Raw genomic sequence first — 19,402 nt, forward strand, 5'->3', positions numbered from 1 at the left:
AGAAAGGAGGAGGACTCACACTACCTGACCTCAGAACCTACTATACAGCTACGGTAGTCAAAACAACCTGATACTGGTACAACAACAGACATATATTAACCAAAGGAACAGAATGAAAAACCATGATATAAATCTATCCACCTCCAGTCACCTGATCATTGACAAAGGTCCAACATCCATTAAATGGGGAAAAGACAGTCTTTTTAACAAAAAGTGCTGGCAAAATGGATGTCCAGCTGTAAAAAAATCAAACAGGACCGATACCTCACACCATACACAAAAATTAATTCAAAATGGATCAAAGACCTAAATATAAAACCAAAAAAATATAAATATACAACAAAAAATAGGGTCAACTCTAGAGACCCTAATACACAGCATAAATAGGATACAAACCATAATTAACAATACACAAACATCAGAAAAGAAGCTAGATAACTGGAATCTTCTAAAAATTAAACACTTATTCTCATAAGAAGACTTCACCAAAAGAGTAAAAAGAGAACCTACAGACTGGTAAAAAAAATTTTGGCTATGACAAATCCAACAAATGTCTAACCTCTAAAATCTACAGGAAAATCCAACACCTCTACAACAAAAAGCAAATTATTCAGTTAAAAAACGGGCAAAAGATATAAACACTTTATCAAAAAAAGACATTCAGGCAGCTAACCGACACATGAGGAAATGCTTGACATCACTAGCCATTAGAGAAATGCAAATAGAAATTACAATGAGATGCCAAATCATCCCAACATTACTGGCACGAATAAAAAAACAGAAGATAACAAATGTTGGAGAGGCTATGGGGAGACTAGAACACTTATGCACTGCTAGTGGGAATGGAAAATGGTACAACCATTTTGGAAAACAATATGGCGCTTCCTTAGAAAGCTAGAAGTAGAAATACCATTTAATCCAGCAATCCTACTCCTAGGACTATATCCTAGAGAAATAAGAGCCATCACATGAATAGACATATGCACACCCATGTTCACTACAGCATTATTCACAATAACAAAAAGATGGAAACGACCTAAGTGCCCATCAACAGATGAATGGATAAACAAATTACGGTATGTACACACAATGGAATATGAAGCAACGATAAAGAACAATGATGAATCTGTGAAATATCTCACAACATGGATAAATCTGGAGGACAGTATGCTGAGTGAAATAAGTCAATCACAAAAGGACAAATACTGTATGGGACCACTATTAAAAATCTCATGAAAAGGTTTCCACACAGAAAGAAATAATCTTTGATGGTTAGGAGGGCGGGGATTGGTGGGGATGAAAAAACAATAAACAGACAATAGATAAGTGGTAACTTCGGTGAAGGGTAAGACAGTACACAATATTGGGGAAGTCAGTATGACTTGACCAAGGCAAGGTCATGGAAGCGTCATAAACACATCCAAACTCCCTGAAGGACCAAATTACTGGGTTGAGGGCTGGGAATCATAGTCTCGGGGGACACCTAGCTTAATTGGCATAACATAGTTTATAAAGCAAATGTTCTACATCCTACTTTGGTGAGTAGTGCCTGGGGTCTTAAAAGCTTGTGAGTGGCCATCGAAGATACTTCACTGGTCCCACCCTGTCTGCAGCAAGGAAAAATGAAGAAAAACCAAAGACACAAGGAAAATTTTAGTCCAAAGGACTAATGGGCCACATGAACCACAGCCTTCACCAGCCTGGGCTGAGAAGAACTAGATGGTGCCTGGTTACCACCACTGACCACTCTGACAGGGATCACGATAGAGAGCCCTGGGCAGAGCAAGGAAAAAAATGTAGAACAAAACTCAAACTAACAAAAAAAGACCAAATTTACTAGTCTGACAGAGACTGGAGGAGCTCCCGAGACTATGGCCCCCGAACAACCTGCTAACTCAGAACTGAAGGCACTCCCAAAGGCCATCTTTCAGCCAAAGATTAGACAGGCCTATAAAGCAAACAATAACACACATGAGGAACGTGCTTCTTCATTCAATCAAGTATACAAGAACAACTGGGCAACCCCGGTCCATAAGCAAAGATGAGAAGGCAGGAAGGCACAGGAAAAACTGGACAAATGGATAATGAGAACCCAGGGTGAAAAGGGAAAGGGGGAGAGTGCTAACACATTTCGAGGACTGTAACCAATGTCACAAAACAATTTGTGTAAAAATTTTCCAAAGAAAAACTAATTTGTACCATAAACTTTCACCTAAAACAGTAATTTTTTTAATCCAGTTTAACACTATATGTGACAAAATAAAAATTTCCCTGAAGAATTCCTGAGGACAAAAAAAAAAAAAAAACTAAGAAAACATGAGACAAATGTCTAAGCAGCTGCAGCCACTTCCCCCATTTTTTTTGTCTCTCCAAAGCCCCTTGAGAACTATGTTACTGTTCAACTCCAGGGGCTATACTTCTAAAAGTAGTGATAAACAAAAAAACTCATTGCCATTGAGCCAATTCCAACTCGTAGTGACCCTACAGGACAGAGTAGAGCTGACTCATCCGGTTTCCAAGGCTATAATCTTTATGGAAGCAGATTGTAACATCTTTCCCCTGTGGAGCAGTTGGTGGGTTTAAACAATGGACTTTTCGGTTAGCAGCTGAACGCTTAACCCACTGCACCACCAGGGTTCCAAAAATAGTGATAGCAGGAGCCAAAAATAGAAGATGAAGTCTCAGAGGGGAATTTCTTGGCAGCAATCCATCTCTCTCGGCAATTATTTTCTCTTGAGAATTATGTTCTAATTATTTGGAGGATTTAATGTTTAGTTCGATTCTACAAATTTCTTCAGAAAAATTTGTAGATCTGAAAATCAAAGAAGTGATGGGTTGGGGGGCAGAAATATTTTGGAAAATATGTTGGGATACAGAGTAAACAAATTAAAAACTGATATTTAACACATCACAGAGCCTCTCTTTCATTTATTCTTTCACTCTATCCTCACAGAAACTCATTTCTATCCTCACACCAGTTAAAAGGAAGACACAGATATACTTTCATCTTGAAGCTCAAATTTGAAGCTCTAGACAGTGCTAAGAATCCATCTCAAAAAAATAGTTCTTCCCCATCCTACATCCTTTCATTCAAATGTATCCTACAGGTCAGCCCCAAATGACAGCTATCCACAGTGATGATTTTCAAACTTTTCAGCAAGTTCTAGTATAGGATAGGAAGGAGAGTAAAGGAAGGGAACAACGTAATTCTTTCCCCTTCGCTGGCTTAGCTTGAATGGGAACTGGGCTGAATCTACAGAAAGGGAAGTAGGAGGTGGTTTCTGAACATTATTATCTCTATGCTAGGAACTAATGCTTCTAGGAACTTCAACAGTATCATCCCATAAGTAACAGGCAGCCAGCTGCTAATTATTTAATAGATCAAACCAAAACCAAACCTGTTGCCATCAAGTCGATTCCAACTCATAGGGGCCCTAGAGCACAGAGTAGAACTGCCCCATAGAGTTTCCAAAGAGCACCTGGTGGATTCAAACTGCCAACCTTTTGGTTAGCAGCTGTAGCTCTTAACCACTATGCCACTAGGGATTCCGATTTAATAGACAGCTATCCCAAATTAAAATTAAAAGAAGTCTGAAATTTCCATAAGTTTAAAATCAACATTTAATTTAAAAAACTTATTCTGGTGAGATATATATGTAGAAAACATTTGCCAATTCAACCATTTTTATGCATACAAATCAGTGACATTAATTACATTCATCATGTTATGCAACCATCACCACTATATGACTGCAAATTTTTTATCACCTTTAACAAAAACTCAAACCAAAAACCAAACCCATTGCCATCAATTTGATTCACACTCATAAAAACTCAGTACCCCTTAAACAATACGTCCCCATTTCCTCTTCCCACCTGCCCCTGATAATGACTAATAAACTCTGATCTCCATTCATTTGGCTATTCTAGGTATTTCATGTAAGTAGGTTCATACAATATTGTATGATTCAAAATTTAACTTTACACTGCATTACTCAACAGATTCCTAGTCCTGCTGAGCTTTTCAGAAGCAATGAAAAGAACATATTAAAGATTAGGAAAACTATTTTAAAGAGAAAAAATAATATGAAGCATATTATTAAATAATTAAAATACAAATGAAAAAGTGCACAATCATCCAGAAGAAAAAAATTACAAAAAGCTCAAAGAAATAATGGAGAAAGACAGATAATAAATTTTATTTTGTCTACTTGATTAAAAACTTAATCATTTCACTGTGGTTAATACTTTAATTTCATATTGACTTTCCTTTCCTCACAGGGTGAACTCTGTAATAAGGACCTAATCCTTTACTTAGACTACCCTACAATTAGCAAAATTAAAAACATATATAACAGCAAAAATCTCCATCTACCAGTAAACTCCAAACTTATATGTCATTTTGTATTTATTTGGATAACTTGATTAATAACAGCTTCTCCCACTAAATTGTAAACTCAAGGGCTTAAAATTTACAAAGATTTCTGTCTTTTTCACCATTTTATCTCTTATACTTGTTAGGTGCTGTCAAGTCAGTTTCAACTCATAGTGACACTATGTACAACAGTAAGAAACACTGCCCAGTCTTGCTCCATCCTCACAATCATTGCTATGTTTGAGCCCGTTGTTTTAGCCACTGTGTCAATCCATCTCGTTTAGGGCCTTTCTCTTTTTTGTTGACCCTCTGCCTTACCAAGCATGATGTCCTTCTCCAGGGACTGTTCCCTTCTGATAACATGTCCAAAGTACATGAGATAAAATTTTGTCATCCTTGTTTCCAAGGTTATTAGCTGCCATCAAGTTGGCCTCCAACTCATGGTGACCCCATGCACAGTGAGAGCAGACCATGGTGATACATAGGGCATTCACTGGCTGATTTTCAGAATTAGATTACCAGGCCTTTCTTCCTATTCATCTGAGTCTGGAATCTCCACTGAAATCTGTTCAGCATCACAACACAACATAAACTTTCACTGACAGACAAGTCGTGACTGTGCTTGAGGAACACTGACCAGGAATCAAACCTGGGTCTCTCACATGTTGTTGCTGTAAGGTGTCATCGAGTCAGTTCTGACCATAGTGACCCTATATACAACAGAACAAAACACTGCCTGTTCCTGCACCAGCCTCACAATCCTTGCCATGTTTGAGACCACTGTTACATCAACTGTGTCAATCCATCTCATGGAAGGTCTTCCTCTTTTTCGTTACCCTCTGCTTTACCAAGCATGATGTCTTCTCTAGGGACTGGTCCCTCCTAACAACATGCCCAAACTTGCTGATGTGGTACAACTCAAAATGAGAAGAAACAACTGCAAATTTCATTAGTAATCAGAATATGGAATGTACAAAGTAAGAATCAAAGAAAATCGGAAGCTGTCAAAATGAAATGGAATGCTTGAAGATAGATATCCTAGGCATTAGTGAACTGAAATGGATTGGTACTGGCCATTTTTAATCTGACAATCATATGATCTACTATGCCAGGGATGACAAATTAAAGAGGAATGTCATCACACTCATCATCAAAAAGAACATTTCAAGAAATATCTGAAGTACAACTCTGTTAGTGATAGTGTAATATCCACACACAAGGAAGACCAGTTTACAACGATTTTATTCAAATTTACAACCCACCCACTAATGCCAAAAATAAAAAAAAAAAATTGAAGACATTTACCAACTTCTGCAGTCTAAAATTGATCAATCATGCACTCAAGATGCATTGATAACTACTGGTGATTGGAATGGGAAAGCTGGAAGCAAAGAAGAAGGAACAGTAGTTAGGTATGGCCTTGGTGATAGAAATGATGCCAGAGACTGCATGATAAAATTCTGCAAGACCAATGACATATTCACTGCAAATGCTTTTCTCCAACAACATAAATGGTGACTATAAACGTGGCCCTCACCAGATGGAATATACAGGAACCAAATCAACTACATCTGTGGAAAGAGATGATGAAGAAGATAAATATAATCAGTCACAACAAGATCAGGGGCCAATTGTGGAACAGATTATCAACTGCTCATATGTGAGTTCAAGTTGAAGCTGAAAAAAATGAAAACAAGTCCATGAGAGCCAAAGTACAACCTTGAGTATATCCCACCTGACTTTAAAGACCATCTCAAGAATAGATCTCATGAATTGAACACTAATGACCCAAGACCAGACGAGTTATAGGATGACATCAAGGACAACGTACATGAAGAAAACAAAAGGTCTCCCACATGGAAGATGAAAATTCTACCACTAAACCACCACCGTTCTTACACTTAGCATATCACTGTGATAGAGTAGGTATTTAGTATATATTTGTTGAATGAATGAATTTTGAAACACCAAACTGCCAGTATTCCCAACGAGTACTAAACAAGAATGTCTTATCACAAGTAATTTAGCACTGGTTTATCATGTATCATCTAATGCAATAAAAAGGGCAGAGAAGTATGCATATAACAACAAGCATGCCTAGAAAACCCAAGGGAATTGACTGAAAAGCGATTAAAATTAATTTCAATACGGTAGGCAATTGTATAACAAACCAAAAAAACAAAAAACCAAACCTGCTTCCACCAAGTTGATTCCAATTCATATAGAGACTCTAGAGGTCAGAGCAGAACTGACTGTATTTTCATGTAACTAACACACACCTTTTACATTTGTTTGCCAACTGCTCCTTCCTCCCCGGAGGTTATTTTAGTAAACACCATTATACCAATTATTTTTCCATGTTGCTGTAAAAAAATTAGCATACTGTGTTTACAAAAATATCTCCCACCGGGAGAGCGCAGGGGCCAAGCAAACGTAGAAGGCGCATGTTATTTGCGTAAAAATACACTAATCTTTACAGAAGCAGACTGTCACATCTTTCTCCCACAGAGTGGCTAGTGGTTTCAAACCACTGACCTTTCCGTTAGCAGCCAAGTGTTTAACCATTGCACCACCAGGGCTCCTGTAAAATTAATAGGTCTACTATATTAGTTAAAATAAATAATAGAAAAAATATATATATATCAATCATAATAGCAACAAAATTATAAACTTTCTAGGATAAAACAACAACTTTATGGGTCCCACATGAAGAAAACTATAAAACTTTACTGACAAATATATACATACTTATGTTCGGAAACCCTGGTTGTGTAGAGGTTAAGAGCTACGGCTGCTAACCAAAAGGTGGGCAGTTCAAATCCACCAGCCGCTCCTTGAAAGCCCTATGGGGCAGTTCTACTCTGTCCCATAGGGTCGCTATGAGTTGGAATCAACTCAAAAGCAACATACATACATACACACACATATTTGAATAAATCTAACAAGCAGCCCCATTCCTGACTGGGAAGACTCAATATGGTAAAGATGCCAAAACTGCTTGAATAACTTAAATTTCTAACCAAAATTCCATTGAAATTCCTGGGCTACTGCTGTGGTGGTGATTTATATTTTTTGTTTTGCTCTCGAAGTTGAAAAACTGATTCTAACTGTGACTGGTAGAATATAAGGGTGAGAATAGCCAAGAAATATTTGAAAAAGTAGACAAATAGTAGGGGCTGAGGGAGGAGTCAAACTATCTCAAATTAAAAGATATATATGAAAGCCACAATAATTCACAAATATACATTACTGTCTCATATCTTTCATGAGCATAAATACGAATGGAGTTTAATATATCATTAAGAAAGTAAAGAAAACATAAGAAACTATTTATCTAAACTTTGTGTCGGAAAGACCATTTTGAATTCAATACCAAAGGAAGAAAACAACTAAAGTCAACTGAAACAACTAAAGTCAATTTGACAAAAATGTTAGTAACATGTATGGCGAAGATTTACTCTCACTAAGATATAATATGCTTTACCCAATTAAGGCAAGAAAAGTCCTCAGTAGAAAGCCTGGTTAGGGATATGAACATGAAAGTTTAAAAAAAAAATTCAAATGCCCAATAAATATAAGAAAAGAGCACTCAAAATCACTAATAATAAAAGATATTAAATATCAGCAATCACTATCAAATCAGCAGGTTTGAGATCCCAATGATGTAACCTGTGGTTTATAAGGATTTATGCCTGGAAATTTCACTCTTCAGGAAACAAATTACAGCATTTGTTCTAAAAAGGAATGAATATCAAAATCATTAAAAATCAGCAAAGCTTATCACCCGGTAATTGCTTATGAATAACATATTTTGAAAAAATAATCAGAGATGATTATATACCTTTATTACTTATTATTATTATGATATTATAGCTTTATTTATAAAAATTAAAATTAATAATCATTGAAATCCTGTTCTTAGCACTTATGTAAAATATTCATGATAAATTTTCATGGAAAAAGAATATAACGCACGTAATATTCTTGTAAAGTATATAACTTGTAACACTCTATATACATGTATTCTAAAGATCATAAGGGTATAAAACAAATATCGATAGTAGTTATCTCTAGATAGTAAAATTTGGCAAAATTTTATTTTTTCTTTATTATTTTCTGTATTTGACAATTTTCTCAATAAGTTTACATTTATACTCAGAAAAATAAATGTTATACATTTTTTAATTACTAATACCATAAGACATTAAATGAGTCTTATTGATAAGGTATAACCCAAACCAACCCAGTGCTACAATATAAATGCAAACTACTGATATAACCCTATTTTGAATGTGCCTTTACGACTATATTATAGGAATTTTACTGTATCTGTGTTCAGTAAAATGACAGGCTTTATGGTATGCTTACATGTGTAAATAGACCTCTCAAAATTTTTTTCTAAAACTGCTTTTTTCTCCCAAATGTAGACGTGAGAGTACCACTTTTAAAACACTTTTGTCTTTTTTTGGTCTTCGCAAAAGGCAACAGCAGTAGTGCTAGTAATAAATAGTAGTAGTACTTTTAGAGCATAACGGTTTATTTGTTCTTAAATGTTACCACCTAGACGAAGAAAATTTATTACATCTATATTATGAAATAAATAAGGAACTACATAAAACAACCCCACCTTCTCATCCTCAGCCATAGGAAAACAACACTTACATTTCTTATTGTATTATTTCTTCACTTACACAAGCCTTAACATGGATTGTTAGCTACAAATTGATAAATAATTTGGTTTATCATAGCATACCTGATACACTCTTTAAAATATTACCACTAAGCGTCTTAGTCATCTTTGTTATCTGGTGCTGCTATAGCAGAAATATCAGAAGTGGATAGGTTTAACAAAGAAAAATTTATTCTCTCACAGTTCAGGATGCTAGAAGTCTGAATTTAGGGCACCAGCTACAAGGGGATGCTTTCTCTTTCTGTCGGCTCTGGAGGGAGGCCTTGTCTTCAATCTTCCCCTGGTCTAGGAGCTTCTCCCACAGGGACCCCCCGTCCAAAGATTGCATTCTGCTCCTGGCTCTGCTCGTTTCTCTCTTTTACATCTCAAAAGAGACTGCGTCAAGATACAACGTAATCCTGTAGATTGAGTCCTGCTCATTAACATAACTGCATCTAATCCTGCCTCATTAACATCGTAGAGGTTAGGATTTACAACACATAGGATAATCACATCAGATCACAAAATGGTGGACAACCACACAATACTGGGAAACACGGCCTAGCCAAGTTGATACACACTTTTGGGGGACACAATTCAATTTGTAACACTAAGTCATACACCATTTTAGAAAACAATATAGAAAATATCAATAAGCATGGACATACAGCTAACAGAACTCTCATATCTATACCGCCAGTGGAAGTGTAAAGTAATACATCCACTTTGAAAACCACGTGGTAGTATCTACTAAGGCTAAACATAAACAGATTCTATGATATAGCAATTCCACTCTCATATATAGACCTAACAGGAAATATATATATATACATATACTTAAAAAATATACACACACTTTAGAATGTTCACTGCAGTACTAACAGATCCAAGCTGGAAACTATCTGCATGCCTATCAACAGAATTGGATACATAAATTATGATGTATTCACACCATAAAATATTACATTAACAATGACAGTGAATTATCTACAACCACAAACAGTATGTATCAATCTTACAAGCAAAATGGTGAACAAATAAAGCCAAACACTGAAGAGTATACACAACATGGTTCCATTCGTGTAAAATACAAAAACAGGCAAAACAAATCTACGCTGCTAAAAGTCAAGATAGTGAATACAGTATCCTATATTCAGTACAGGATGCTGGGGAATGATAAGGGGACTTCTGCTTTTTGATCTGGATGCTGTAACAGTTTGTGAAAATTTATCGAGCTATACATTTATGGGTATGCTTTTGTTATGTATTATAGATCAACAAAAAATTTAAAACCATATAATAAAAAATTCAATATTCCTTGCTAGAACAAGGAGAAAGCAGAAAGAATTGTAGTGCTTTGCTAGCAGAGATGAAATTTCATATTTAATCAAGTAGTTGCTGTCAGTTCTATCCTAAAATATGTCTGACAGTAAATAAATCTTATTGTCCCAATGACTTAAATTCTAATTTCAAACATGACTTATTTAAGTTTTATTGAATACAAAAAAAAATCATTTTAAGCAACTGGAGGTGACAATTTAAAGAAATTCTGAGAGTGATAGGTGTATTAGGCAAAATTTCTTCCACAACATGCATTCCTACTACCTGATTTACCTAATATAAAAGATAGGTATTCTATATCAAGTTTTCTTCATCAAATTATGCCCAACTATTAAATGTCTATCAATCATATTTCACTATCTGAATTTTTGACACATTTATGACATTCACAAATAATGCAGGAAAAACACTTATCACTAAAGGTAAATTAAAACCATTCTTTTCCCTTGGTCACTGTTGTTGTTAGATACTGTTGAATCGATTATAGCCCATGTGACTAACAGTGTTGTGATAACTTGGCTTTTATTACAAAGCTTCAGAATTGGACAACTTTTCCTCCAAACTAAAATTGTGGGACATAAAATAAAGCCTTTTACTTGGTCATATATTTATCAGTGTATAAGACTTGAAAAACATCCATAATTACCTTGTTACATTCATATAAAAATCATTTTTCTGATATTAGAACTGTGAGGGTAATGAACAATACAAGATGGGTCCTGCCACACAGAACTCTGGGAGAGAATCAGAGTATGCACCAAACCCCTGACTTCATGGTAACATCAACTGAAATCCATTAACTAGTACAAAAACAATCCCATCCATCATATATTAGACATAGGTTTTTTGTTCGTTTTTTTCCTGGTTCCCCTGCACGCATCCTTGCACATAAGTACTAAGTATATAAACCCAGACCTCCTACTGCCCCACATGGACCTTTACCTAGGTGACTCGACACTTTGCAGTCTGTCCTGAGAATAATGGGGTTGATCTCTATATGTAGTAAAGCTGGATCTGATCAAACTGGCTTTTTCCACCTCTTTTTTTGGAATTCGACCTGTGCCCCTTGGAGCCACTCCAGTCGCTGGTCTGGTGGGGCGTGTACAAGAACTAAGCAGTATAATTCTGTTATCATTTACTGAGTGTGACTATATAATAGGCATTGTGTGAAGTGCTGTATTAGTCAGGCTCTCCAGAGAAGAACCAATAGGAGATAGGCAGAGACAGAGAAAGAAAATGAACTGCAGGTCAGTGAAAAGAGATTAGGCTGGAGAAGGATAATGAGGCAGGGCCTTCTGTGCCAGGTTGAGGAGTGTCCCTTTGATGTTATGAACAATGGGGAGCCACTAAAGGCAGCTGAACAGAGAAGTAGCATGGGAAGATTTGCATTTTATAAAGGGCATTTTGGCTGCATCTGCAGAACAGGTGAAGTTGCAGGGAAAACACTCAGGAATCTAGTGCAATATTCTAGGTGAGAAATGATGTGGCCTAAATGAAGGTCATGTTGTGGAGCTACAGAAAGAAGACTGCCAAGTGTGCATTACTGAAGCTTAAGTAAGATTAACAATAAGAGATGAAGTGGTCAACAGAAGTAAATGCTACCAAGAAATCCAGAAAAATAAGAGCTGAAAAAGGGTCCATTGTTTGAGGAAAAAGAAGCTACAGTGACGCAGTGAGAAAAGTTTTAGTGGAAAAGTTGGGGACAGCCAGATTAGCAGTGCCTCAGAACTGCTCTGCCCAAGTTAGGAATTCACGAAATGCTGAAAGAACAAATAACGCTTTTATTCAGGAGTTTTTCTGATCTAATTCATTCACACTAAGTCTGAATCAAAATGGATTCAAACCAGCATCATCAAAGAATCATTCCAGAGTTAAAAGAGGGCAGAGACAGAAGCAGTAATACTGCAGTTATGAGCTGGAAGTGGAAAACATCAAATTTATTTCAGCGAAAGTACTGGTACTTAGCATAAAGTTAAACAGTTTCATTTCTGCTTCGAGCCTCCCCCTCAAATTAATCCTTCCCCAATTTATCCTTCATACTTCTGACAAAGCTTTCTTTTGATACATACCTGACCATGTCATTGCTGTCTGAAAAATTCTTCAAAGACTCTTCACCTTCTCCAAAAAAAACAAAAACTAAGCTCCGGCAAGTAAGGTACAAAGCACTTCATAATCCTGCCTCTACCTATGTTTGTTCCAAGTACTCTCGGCTACGTGCGATTCCCCAGTTGACCACGCACTCACCTGCTTCCCTGGTTCACTTGCTTTTCCTCTTGGACATGGCTCTGATAAAGAACTTTAAAGTGCTATATAGCAATTGTTTACTGACTTCTCTTCCCCTACTGTGTAGCTCAGTTCTTCACTCATTGTTAGCTGCTGTTGAGTTGGACCCTGACTCATGGCCATCCCATGCACAACGGGAGAAACGGTGGGTTGCACATAATAAGTACTCAATAAATGGTTGCTGACTCTTTAATCAAGTATATGCTTCTTATATCTCTATTTAGGCAATGTTCGAAAATCTGTTCATTTAACCCTAAAGATCCTAGCATGTGTACCCAAATGTTTTCAAGCATGCCCATGAAGTAATTGATTTAAAAGTCTAAACTGTACTCAAATACTGAATTTTTTTACTAGAAAAATACTGCTCTGAGAGGTAGAAACTGAACATCACATACAGGTAATCCAGATAATATAATTTGGAATAATTTGAAATAATATCTTATCCAGACAAGATATTTTGGAAAATACCTCTCTATTGTATAGTCAGTTGTACTTTATTTAAAGTCATAGTTCAAACAGGTCAAATTTAATGTATATACAGATCTAGGTCAATTAAAAAAAAAAAGGTCAATTACATATTAGTAATTACACAAATTCATATTAAAACATGCGCCGTTTTGAACGCTGCTCAGGAAAAAGGCAGCTGCTCTAGCTTTAGCATCAGTGTCTTCAGGTGGAAAACTGGCTCTGCGAATAATGGAAAATCAGAATGCTAATAAACATGAGAGATAGTCTCCATCTCCTTGGCTAATCTGAGTCTCTCAGAGAAGAAAGCAGTGGTATAAAGCCCATTCCAAACCTATATATTGCTAATTCTGATCGCTAAAATACGCACCTCCCCCACCTCACCACCCCCCCCCCCAAAATCAAACCCAATGCTGTTAAGTCAATTCCGACTCATAGCGACCCTACAGGAGAGAGTAGAACTGCCCCCATACAATTTCCAAGGAGCACCTGGTGGATCTGAACTGCAGACCTTGTGGTTAGCAGCCATAGCTTTTAACCACTACACCACCAGGGTTTCTAAGTACCTATTTTGTGCCAGAATTGTGCTCGTAATTTTCACACATTATTCACAACATCTCTCTGAGCCTAGTTACTTGTATCATCTCTACTTTGTAAATGAAAGAAGTAAGGATTTAAAGTTAAATAATCTGCCAAAGCAAGTTGATATCAGCATGGGCAGTTTATAATTTGCGTTACCGGCACTGCGCTAACAAGTTTTCAAGACTCTACAACAATGTTTGGGACCAGGAAAAAAAAAAAAAACTAGGGCTTCAAAATGTTAAAACTACAAAATAAAAATTAATGTTTACCTAACATACCATTGGAAACCCTGGGGGTGTAGTGGTTAAGTGCTACGGCTGCTAACCAAAAAGGTCGGCAGTTCAAATCCACCAGGCACTCCTTGGAAACCCTATGGAGCAGTTCTACTTTGTCCTATAGGGTCGCTATGAGTCGGTATCCACTCGACAGCAATGGGTTTGTTCTTTTTTTTTAACATACCATTATTGCAATTAATCAGCTGTCACCCAACTCTTACATAATCATAAATTATGTAGGCTGTGGCAGATTTTAATATATCAGATATGATTGGAGTGAAGCCTTGAAAAATAAAACTTTACAAACATCTTAAAGTGGCCCTGAAACGCCATTACAAAATGACAAAAGACATGAACAGATATTTTAATAAAGAGGAGATGTGGATGGCATAAAAGCACATGATGATGTTCTACTACATTTACCATTTTTGTTGTTATTCTTAGCACTTAACACCTGTTGAGCTGGTTCTGACTCATAGCGACTCTATGTACAAATGAACAAAACACTGCCTGTTCCTGTACCATCCTCACAATCATTGCTATGCTTGAGCCCTTTGTTGCTGCCACTGTGTCAGTCCATGTTCTTAAGGATCTTCCTCTTTTTCACTTACCCTCTACTTTACCATTATGATGTCCTTCTTCAGGGACTGATCCCTTCTGATAATATGTCCAAAGTATGTGAGATGTAGTCTCACCATCCTTGCTTCTAAGGAACATTCTGGTTGTACTTCTTCCAAGACAGGTTTGTTTGTTCTTTTGGCAGTCCATAGTACATTAAATATTCTTCACCAACACCACTACTCAAAGACGTTAATTCTTCTTCAGTCTTCCTTACTCATAGTTCAGCTGTCACATGCATATGAAGTGACTGAAAACGCCACGGCTTGGGTCAGGCGCACCTTAGTCTTCAAGGTTACGTCTTTGCTTTTCAACACTTTAAAGAGTTTTTTGCAGCAGATTTACCCAGTGCAACACATCTTTTAATTTCTTGACTGCTGCTTCCATGGGTATTGATTATGGATCCAAGTAAAACGAAATCATTGATAACTTCAATCTTTTCTCCATTTTTCATGATGTTGCTGACTGGTTCAGTTGTGAAGATTTTTGTTTTCTTTATATTATATTGAGGTGTAATCCATACTGAAGGCTGAGGTCTTTGATCTTCCTCAGTAATTACTTCAAGTCCTCTTCACTTTCAGCAAGCAAGGTTGTGTCATCTGCATAACGCATAACCATTAGGGAAATGTAAATTAAAACCATGCCAGGGTATCACTACATGCCTATTGTTGTTGTTAGTTGCCGTCCAGTTGGTTCGAATAGTGGTTAACACCATATGCTGATAAGGGTATGGAGGATCTCTGATACATTGCTGGTAGGAATGTAAAATGATACAGCCACTATGGAAAATAGTTTAGCAGTTTCTTACAATACTAAACATGAGCATATCATAAGACCAAGCAACCATACTCTTGAGTATTTATCCCAGAGAAATGAAAACTTGTGTTCATAAAAAAAATGTCGACATGAATATTCCTATCAGTTTTATTTGTAATAGCAAAATACTGGAGACAACTCAAATGTCCTTCAATGGATGAACTGTTGAACAAACTCTGGTATACCCATCTATGCAACTCACTCAGCAATAAAAAGGAATGAACTCCTGACACATGCAAAACCTGAATGTACCTCAACGGCATTACGTATAGTAAAAAAAAAAAGTCATTCTCAAAGGGTTACATGCTGTATTATTCCATTTATACAACATTCTTAAAATAACAAAATTATAGAGTTAGAGAAGAGGAAGGAGGGTGGAAAGGTGGGGGTGCGAATATGAACAGGTCACATAACGAAGTTCTTTTGCGGTGATGGAACAGTACTCTATCTTGACTGTGGTGGTGGTTACATAAGTCTATATGTGAAATAAAATTGCACAGAACTGCACACCATGCACACACACACTCTCACACAAAAGCATGCAAGTTAAAAACATATACAGGATGTCACCGTTGGGGGATGCTTACACAGGTGAAGGGTACACAGGACTCTTTGTACTATGTTTGCAATTTTCTATAATTATTTCAAAGTAACAAGTGTAAACAGAAAATGGCCCAAGTATGGGAAACTGAATTTGAACCTGGGTCTGCCTGAGTCTACAACTCATGGTATTGTCTTATGTAGGACACTGCTTACAAAATCTGTTTTAATAACATGTACAAAAGTATGCATAATTCCCTACAGAGAAGAAATTAATGTGTAGGAGGCACATCCTGAGGCATATTTAAAGAAGTCTAAAGAAGTTCAAGAGCCTGGGTGGTACAAATGGTTAGACACTTGACTGCTAACCTAAAGGTTGGAGGTTCTAGTCCATCCAGAGGAACCTCAGAAGAAAGGCCTAGTTATCTACTTCCAAAAAATCAGCCATTGAAAATCCAACACCTCTGCAATAAAAAGACAAAAAATCCAATTAAAAAACAGGCAAAGGATATGAATAGACATTTCATCAAAGAAGACATTCAAGCAGCTAACAGATACATGAGGAAATGTTTACAATCACTAGCCATTAGAGAAATGCCAGTCAAAACCCTAATGAAATACCGTCTCACCCTGACATTACTGGCATGAATTTGAAAAAAACATAAAATAACAAATTTTGGAAAGGTTGTAGGGAGATTGGAGCTCTTATGCACTGCTGGTGGGAATGCAAAATGGTGCAAGTATTTTGGAAAATAATATGATGCTTCCTTAGAAAGCTAGAAATACAAATACCATATGAGCCAGCAATCCTACTCCTAGGAATATATCCTAGTAAAATAAGAGCCATCACACGAATAGACATATGCACATCCATGTTCATTGCAGCATTGTTCACAATAGTAAAAAGATAGAAACAACCTAGGCCCCCATAACAGATGAATGGATAAACAAACCATGGTACATACACGCAATGGAATGCTACACAACGATAAAGAACAATGATGAATCTGTGAAGTATCTCGCAACATGGATGAATCTGGAGGGCACTATGCTGAGTGAAATAAGTCAATCACAAAAGGACAAATATTGTATAAGACCACTATTATAAAAACTCATGAAGAGGTGTACACACAAAAAGAAACAATCTTTGATGGTTACAAGGGAGAGGTGAGGTGGGAGGGAAAAACACTAAATAGACAATAGATAAGTGGTAAGTTTGGTGAAGGATAAGACAGTACGCAATACTGGGGAAGCCAGCATAGCTTGTCCAAGGCAAGGTCATGAAAGCTCCGTGGATCCATCTAAACTCCCTGAGTGACCATATTACTGGGCTGAGGGCTGAGGGGACCATGGTCTCGGGGAACATCTGACTCAATTGGCATAACATAGTTTATAAAGAAAATGTTCTACATTCTACTTTGGTGAGTAGTGTCAGGGATCTTAAAAGCTTATGAGCAGCCATCTATGATACTCGACTGGTCTCGCCCCGTGGTGAGACCCCAAGGCAGAATGAAGAAAACCAAAGACACAAAGGAAATTTTAGTCCAAGGGACTAATGGACCTTAACTACCACAGCCTTCACCAGACTGAGTCCAGCACAACTAGATGGTACCTGGCTACCATCACTGACTGCTCTGACAGGGATCACAATAGAGGGTCCTCAACAGAGCTGGAAAAAAATGTAGAACAAAATTCTAACTCATAAACACACACACACAAAAGACTGGTCTGACAGAGACTGGAAAAACCCCAAGAGTATGGCCCCTGAACACCCCTATAGCTCAGTAATGAAGTCACTACCGATGTTCACCCTTCAGCCAAAGATTAGATAGACCCATAAAACAAAATGAGACTAAATGGGCACATCAGCCCAGGGGCAAGAACAGGGACAGGAAAGCTAGTAATGGGAAACCCAAGATCGAGAAGGGGAGAGTATTGACATGTCGTGGGGTTCGCAACCAATGTCACAAAATAATACGTGTATTAATTGTTCATTAAGAAATCAGTTTGCTCTGTAAACCTTCACCTAAAGTACGATATAAAAAAAAAAAAAATCAGCTATCAAAAACCCTGGGAGCTCAGTTCTACTCTTTGACACTTCATGGGGCTATCAGGAGTCAAAACTGACTTAACAGCAACTGGTTAACTTGTAAAAGAAGTTTTAAAAAGCTCTTCGTTTGGAAGAAATTTAAAATGTCAAATCATTTTATTAAATGAACTCTAAAACTTGTGGTATGAAGAGGGATGAGTATCATATTTTTAAGTAAAAATGAATAAATTACAGCAAGAAACTAAGGCCACGTATTCTCATGTGCTACCATGGACATGGAAGAAGAACTTTAGAAGTTTGATAGACAGTGATGGCTGACTGCCTAAGGTATTCTGGCACCTTGATAGGGGGCACTGTGTCTCACCCCATCTCACTATAGGAAGCACTGGAGTTTTCAGGTACATTGCCTTGTTCACCTGAGACGTAAACAGCTGTTCCTCTTGCTACACACCAGGCAAACAAACTGCACCACAGAAAGCTGGAACCAGAGCCTTGCACTGCACATTTGACGTATCTTTTCCTTCTACCCATGAACTTCCTGATGAGGCTGTCCTTGTGAGATGCAGAACACGGCCAAATTACAATCATCACAGCCAGAATGTTGAGCTAAAGGTGACAAATGGTTTTTGGGAGTGAGTGAAAGTTGCTGCCTGCCTTCCTATTAATTTGTCATATCTTTATACACTATGGTGGCAGCTATGAAAACATTATGCATATAGGCAAGAACAAGATAAAATATGAAAGAACCAAAATAGGGATGGGATAATTAGTGATGGGTTCGTGTTTAGCACCATTTTGTTTTATTAAAAAAAAAAATTATGTTTACGTACTGATCAAATAAATAATTTTTAAAACTAGAGCAAAATTGGATTGCTGTGTCCAGTCCTCAATACTTAAAGTGCTATTGGTCAGAGGTGTTATAAATTCAATTGTGTTTAGCTCAACTTAACAAATACATAGCATCAAGTATTTAGTAGGAATATTAGGGCAAGACATTGCTTTGAGAGGTAACATAAAAAGTGAAAGATACGTCTGTAGTTTTAAGGGTAGATAAACAGGTATACAATTTTAAAAGAAAAAGAAAGATCATTATTACTGCTAACATTAAGTGTGCTAACATGACAAATTTAATTTTATGCTAATAACAAGAAAGGGAAAACTCATGAGAGTGGTCTTCAAGTATTTGAAGAGAAGTAAATGTCATCAATTGTACTCCAGAGGACACAGCTAGGATCAATGACTAGATATTACAAGAACAGGCAAGAAGGCTGGTGGTATATAGAAGGCCATTTTAAATTTTTTAAATGAAAGCTTACATGTTTATAGAATGTAGGGCATAATAAATAATTGATGACTTACTAATTACAATGCTATCTAGTTAAAATTCC

General features: G+C 36.9%; 1 protein-coding gene across 5 annotated transcripts in view; it reads right to left on the reverse strand.

The window, feature by feature from the left end:
* The window catches only part of LOC135228593 (ADP-ribose glycohydrolase MACROD2-like), a 768,396-nt gene that overhangs the window by 662,905 nt on the left and 86,089 nt on the right, over positions 1 to 19,402 (reverse strand). The window contains exons 5-6 of one of the 5 annotated variants that reach the window (XR_010319206.1): positions 18,431 to 18,620; positions 2,319 to 16,428 (exon numbers count right to left, since the gene is read on the reverse strand). The exons of 2 other annotated variants lie outside the window; for them this stretch is intronic. Coding sequence is in view for 2 of the 3 variants with exons in the window: in XM_064275765.1 (XP_064131835.1) it covers positions 16,383 to 16,428 (46 nt within the window). In the remaining variant the exon portion in view is untranslated. Of the gene's footprint in view, positions 1 to 2,318; positions 16,429 to 18,430; positions 18,621 to 19,402 lie in introns of those variants that run through there. 2 more of the 5 variants (XM_064275765.1, XM_064275764.1) reach the window with 2 other exon arrangements.

Source organism: Loxodonta africana, chromosome 24 (genome assembly GCF_030014295.1).
Source record: "Loxodonta africana isolate mLoxAfr1 chromosome 24, mLoxAfr1.hap2, whole genome shotgun sequence".
Classification (NCBI taxonomy): Eukaryota; Metazoa; Chordata; class Mammalia; order Proboscidea; family Elephantidae; genus Loxodonta; species Loxodonta africana.